Raw genomic sequence first — 5,442 nt, forward strand, 5'->3', positions numbered from 1 at the left:
CATCCATAAAAGAAATGAAGATATCTATTTTGGCGAACTAAGAGCATCTCCAATGCAAAACTAAAAAAAAAAAAATTCAATTTGTCATATGTGTCAAGTCTCGATCGAGATTCTCTTTCCTATATGGCTAACTTAAGTGCCTCTAATTCAAGTCCTTCTCCAGTGCAACACTCTAAACAACTCTAACAGTTACAATGTCACACATACGTTTAATAGGAAAAAGTAGTTGAGAGAGAAACACTTTCTACTGGTCCTTAAATTAAAATTGATGACTTGGATACTTAAGACTCTCAAAAGATATTTCAAAAATAGAGTTTCTGATTTAGACATCTTAAAATTAATTGTTTCCACATCATCTTAAGATCTCAATTAAGTTTTGCACTAGATAGGTATTTTCTTAAAAAAAACTCTAAAATCTTAAGTGTCACTTGAGATTTTAAGATTAGAGCATCTCCATTGCAACACTCAAAATGATAAAACTCAAAGTGTCACCTAAGAATTTTTTAAGAGCATCTCCAATGGGACACTCTACTAAACACTCTAAAAATCTAGTTGTCAAGTGTCAAATAAAGATTCTCTTTCCTAGTGTCAATGTAGAGACACTCTACATTTGTTTGGTCTCCAATGGAAATCTCTAAAATCTCTTACTTAATACACATGTCCCTCTTCAATTCAATAGATAAAAAGTAGTTGAAAAGCAAAGTTTTCTATTGGTTGGAATAATAAAGTAACACTTAGAGAGTCTCAAGTAGACACTCTCATTTTAGAGTTTCTCTCTCTAGACACTCTATAATAAATGTGTCCAACTCATAATAGAGTGTCTAACAAAGTGTTCCATTGGAGATGATTTTTTAACAAAAACTTCAAAAAGTCACACGTGGCACTCTAAGTGTTAGAAATTGAGTGTCCCATTGGAGATGCTCTAAGGTTTTTGTAAAAAACTCTCTCTAATGCAACGTTCAATTTAGATCTCAAAATTATGTGGCATCATTTAATATTGTTGAGATATCTTAAGAGCATCTCCAATGGGACACTCTAACAAACACTCTAAAAGTCCTAGTTGTCAAAACCAATAGAGATTCTCTTTCCTAAATGTCAATATAGAGACACTCTAATTCTTGTTGGTCTCCAACGGAGATCTCTAAAGTGTCTATACTTAATACACATGTCCTTCTTCAATTCAATAGATAAAAGTAGTTGAAAAGCAAGATTTTCTATTGGCTGAAAATTAAAAGTAACACTTAGAGAATCTCAAGTAGACACTCTCATTTTAGAGTTTCTCTCTCTAGACACTCTGTAATAAATGTGTCCACCTCATATTAAAGTGTCTAATAAAGTGTTCCATTGGAGATGATTTTTTAACAAAAACTCCAAAGAATTTATGTGGCACTTTAAGTGTTAGAGATTGAGTGTCCCATTGGAGATGCTCTAACAAGAAACTTAATACTTGAGATCTCAATTGGAACTTAGAACATCTTCAATGCAACACTCAACTAATCCAATGTGTCAAGTATGAATTGAGATTTTCTTTCATAGGTGGCACAATTGAGATACTCAATTTCAAATAGTTCTTCAATGAAACAATAAAAAAACTCACCATTTACTTTAGATTTACTCTTGTTTATTATTTTAATATATAAAATAGGGTCCATGGGTATTAAGTCCAAAATAAAGTTCAAAAAAAGTTTAAGGTCCAATCTTCCCAGAAAATAGGTTTTTAGTCCTTTTCGTTTTGGAAGGTACATTGTTGATAAATAACGTGTTATGTATGACACATATAAAAAAAATGAAATAAAGTATGGAAAACATAAAATAAAGTATGAAACTTTAACAATAAATAACAGGTAATTTATGAAACAAAACAAGAATTTTTCAACAGAAAAACACTGTAACTTTGAAGTCTAGGTATACTTTAAATAATTTGGACTAAATATCCATTATAATTATTATTTTGGCTTAAAATCCTATATTAATATTAGGGGGGACTAAATGTGTGTTTAGGGGTAGATTTTTGGAGTATGAACCCAAAAAATGTATAAAATAATAATGTAGACCAATTGAGGTACAATAATATATGTTGAGATACTCAAAAGAAAACTCGACAATTGAATTTTCTTTTGAGTATCTCAACATTTATTATTGTCCCATCATATTGAGATTCTAGTTTAGTGTTACATTTGGACAGTGTTTTCCTTTTCCTAAAAATTCTAAGTACTGGTACGTGTGAAATTGAGTTTTGCATTGGAGATCTCTTAAACCCCAACACCCTCTCTCTCTCTCTCTCTCTCTCACTTATCTCCCTCTCTCTCTCATGGAGAAAAATTCAACATCAGCAGTAAGGGTTAGAAGTTTGCTTCATCGTCCACCGATTCCAAAGGTATCACCTTGGCTGGTTTTCCCCAATGAAAAAGGTAAGAAATCTCAAGCCTTTTACAATGTCTCTGAACCCAATAAAAAAACCTACAAAAAATTCATTCCAGAAATGAGTCGTAAATCATTTTGGCAATCTCCTTCTCATCAAGGTTGGTTGATTATTCTCTGTAATAATAAAAGAATAGCTGATGATAAGAATTCAATTTGGAAATTTGGGGATTGTTTTCTTTGGAATCCTGTTTCATTAGAAACAATTGAATTACCTAGTTTGATTAATTGGATTTCATCAAGACAATATTTGTTATGTAATTGTGTTTTGAGTTCACCTCCATGTAGTATTAATGATCATGATTCAATGGTTTTCTTCCTCTTTGATGATTTTGCTTATGGTAATCAAGTTCTTTTATATTGTCATCCTGGAGATAAACATTGGATGATTCAAGAACTAAATGGTAGTGTTATAGGTGAATTTGATCAATCCCTAATTTACTTCAAAGATAAGTTATTTATTATATCTGCTACTTGGATATTTGAGATCAAAAGAAAACTAGGGTTTGATAATGGTGATGAGTATGTTAATCATGAAACCCTAACTGTTAGGTCACATGTGTTATTTCCTGACCCGTTTTTTCAATCTCAACTCGGTAATTTTTTGCGAACACATTATGTCGAAACTTCTGATGATATTTTCAAGATCAAGAAGCATTATAGTTTGAGAAGCTTTGATAAGATAGTTAGATCGATACAAGTATTAAGGATGAATTTCTCTAAAATGGAGTGGGAGGAAGTGAAAAGTTTGGGTGATCATGTCTTATTTCTCGGCGAAAACACTACAGCTTGTTGCTCGGCGACCGAGTTGGGTTTTACTAGGGGTTGTATTTATTATACACTTCCAGGGGATAAGAGCTTGTACAAATTTGACCTAGAAGGCCAAAGTATTTCAGTTTTTTTGCCGTGTTTGAAGCTACCATCACCATGGTTCTCCCCGGAATGGGTGATGATCATGAATCCAACTTTCAGGTAACTATGATTCTATGAATAAAAACATATTCTCTCTGATTTATTATTCTTTTCGTCCTTTGGTTTGATTTGTTCGTACTAGCAAAACACTGAACCAGTATGAATTATCAACACAATAGGCTCTGAGAGATACTTTGTGTGCTTGAATTTATAGGGTTTCTGATGGAAGCAGAGAAGAAAATGTGTACGGTGAAGACGGAGAAGAAGAAACCATTATAGAAGCAAAGAAAAGTAAGAATAATAGAAGTATGAATGAGAAGGAGGATAAGGGAGAAAGTAACAATGCGGCTGAATTGGAAGAAGCTGGACCTAATTGGGGCATGTTTAGTCAGGATATTTTGGAGCTGATTGCGAGTTATCTCCATCCAGTGGATTACACACATTATCGTTCATTATGTAGAGTAAGTCGATCAGTACTACCTGCTTTGAATTGGAGTACCTCTTCTACCAAGACTACAGAAACCACATCTTTATCTCCGTGGTTAGTTTTCTCTGAAGACAATGAATCAATCTACAAATTCGTTGATCCAATGCATAACAACGAAAAGTACCTGATAAATGTCCCAGAATTGTTAAAGGGTGCAACTATACGCTTTTCGAAAGGCGGTTGGCTATTAATGTCGAAAGGGAGGAAAACCATATTCTTCTACAATCCGTTCACAAAAGTGACAATCCAACTTCCGGACTTACATGATAGGGATTATGTGTTTTACGGCATCTCATTCTCGTCCTCACCTACTTCTTCGGATTGCATAATTTTTGCCGTTACTGAATGGCTCCCTGATGTGGTTATGATCCTGTTCCTTAGAAGAGGAGATACATTTTGGAGGTGGGGTGTTAGAAATACTTTTGATTTACCTGTCAATGAAAAGCAGACACCATTCAAGCCTTGTCTTAATAATCCGGTATTTTATGATGGTGCATTTTATTGCCTTGATTATAATGGAACTTTAGGAGTTTTTAATACACTTGATGACATGAAGTGGAAAATTCTTGCCAAGCCCCAAAAATGCTTTGATTCAAAATATCCTTCTTTCTTGGTGGAGTGTGAAGGGAAGCTTTTACTAGTGGATTTAGGGCATATCGGGAAGTCAGTTCAGGTTTTTAGACTAGATTCCTCCAAGAAGATTTGGCATAAAGTTGAAAGTTTGGGAAAACATGTATTGTTCATCAGCTATACCTCATGTTTTTCTTTAGTCGCTCCTAATAGAAGCATGGAGAACAGAATCTACTTCCCTAGATTATATGGTGAAAGAATCTTGTTCTATTCTCTTGATACAGATAGGCATCACTTCGATGGGATTGAAAGTTCTACTAACGATTTTTACGGCACAAGAGAGCAGTTAAACTGTAGTTGGATTGAACCTAATTGGTCGAAAACCTCAGTTGACGAGCTTCACTGGCCTAGAATATAGCTTCATGTCTTTACATTGATGGTCTATTATCATCCGATACTAGCTAGTTTTGTTATCTCTTCATTGAAATAAGGTGCAATTTTCTATATTTTTTTTTATGTTCTCGTCGTCAAGGAATGAAATTTCGTTCCTTTTAAATAAAAAAAATGTAAGGGGTGTTTTGATAATGTTACCTTCTGAAACTTTGAATTTTTGGATATAGGTGGTTCATTAAAAGATTATTTCGTAAAATCAGCTACGAGTTTCCCTTCAAAAGGTATTCCTTAGTTGTGTAGGTTATGAGGACCGAAGGTACTGAACTTCATAAGAGCTACACTCAAACTTTAGAATACTCAAACTGAAGGTTTATTCTCTTATGCTGCTTTTATCTTGAATCTTGTACGGGTATTATTCATTTTGAGCTAGATATGTCCAACTTCTTCGACCTCATCATTCCTATATTTTTGTGCATTATAATACTAAAGAACGATTAATCGTATCCTTAGAAGGATTCTTGGGCCTGAAAGTTAGCAGATGGTGTACTTTCAATATGAATCTTCAGAAAAAGCAACACAATAAAGCATTCATTTTGTTGTGAAGGAGAAATACCACCACTGTCCGGTGGCTCAAACCTGTGTTCAAGGCCCTTGATTAC

General features: G+C 33.9%; 1 protein-coding gene across 2 annotated transcripts; it reads left to right on the top strand.

Annotated features, from left to right (window-relative positions):
* The first annotated feature begins 1,429 nt into the window (after nt 1-1,429).
* Nucleotides 1,430-5,039, top strand: LOC147539175 (uncharacterized). Of its 2 annotated transcripts, XR_015225180.1 has the most exons (4): nt 1,443-1,661; nt 2,235-3,393; nt 3,548-4,881; nt 5,011-5,039. XR_015225180.1 is itself a non-coding variant. In XM_086640321.1 (3 exons), exons 2-3 carry the CDS (start codon nt 2,312-2,314, stop codon nt 4,806-4,808), a joined length of 2,343 nt encoding a protein of 780 aa, XP_086496447.1. In that variant the 5' UTR covers nt 1,430-1,661; nt 2,235-2,311; the 3' UTR covers nt 4,809-5,039. The 2 variants fall into 2 exon arrangements, 1 of the variants encoding a protein (XP_086496447.1); XM_086640321.1 differs by having other exon boundaries at nt 1,430-1,661; nt 3,548-5,039.
* The last annotated feature ends 403 nt before the right edge of the window (nt 5,040-5,442 follow it).

Source organism: Eschscholzia californica, unplaced genomic scaffold, assembly GCF_041429995.1.
Source record: "Eschscholzia californica isolate CP2 unplaced genomic scaffold, dmEscCali1.0.p SCAF_5, whole genome shotgun sequence".
Lineage (NCBI taxonomy): Eukaryota > Viridiplantae > Streptophyta > Magnoliopsida > Ranunculales > Papaveraceae > Eschscholzia > Eschscholzia californica.

Coding starts and splice junctions, on each gene's coding strand:
- LOC147539175 (XM_086640321.1), top strand. CDS start 2,312: ATGGAGAAAAATTCAACATCAGCAGTAAGGGTTAGAAGTTTGCTTCAT. Junction 3,394..3,547: donor ATCATGAATCCAACTTTCAG/GTAACTATGATT, acceptor TTGAATTTATAG/GGTTTCTGATGGAAGCAGAG.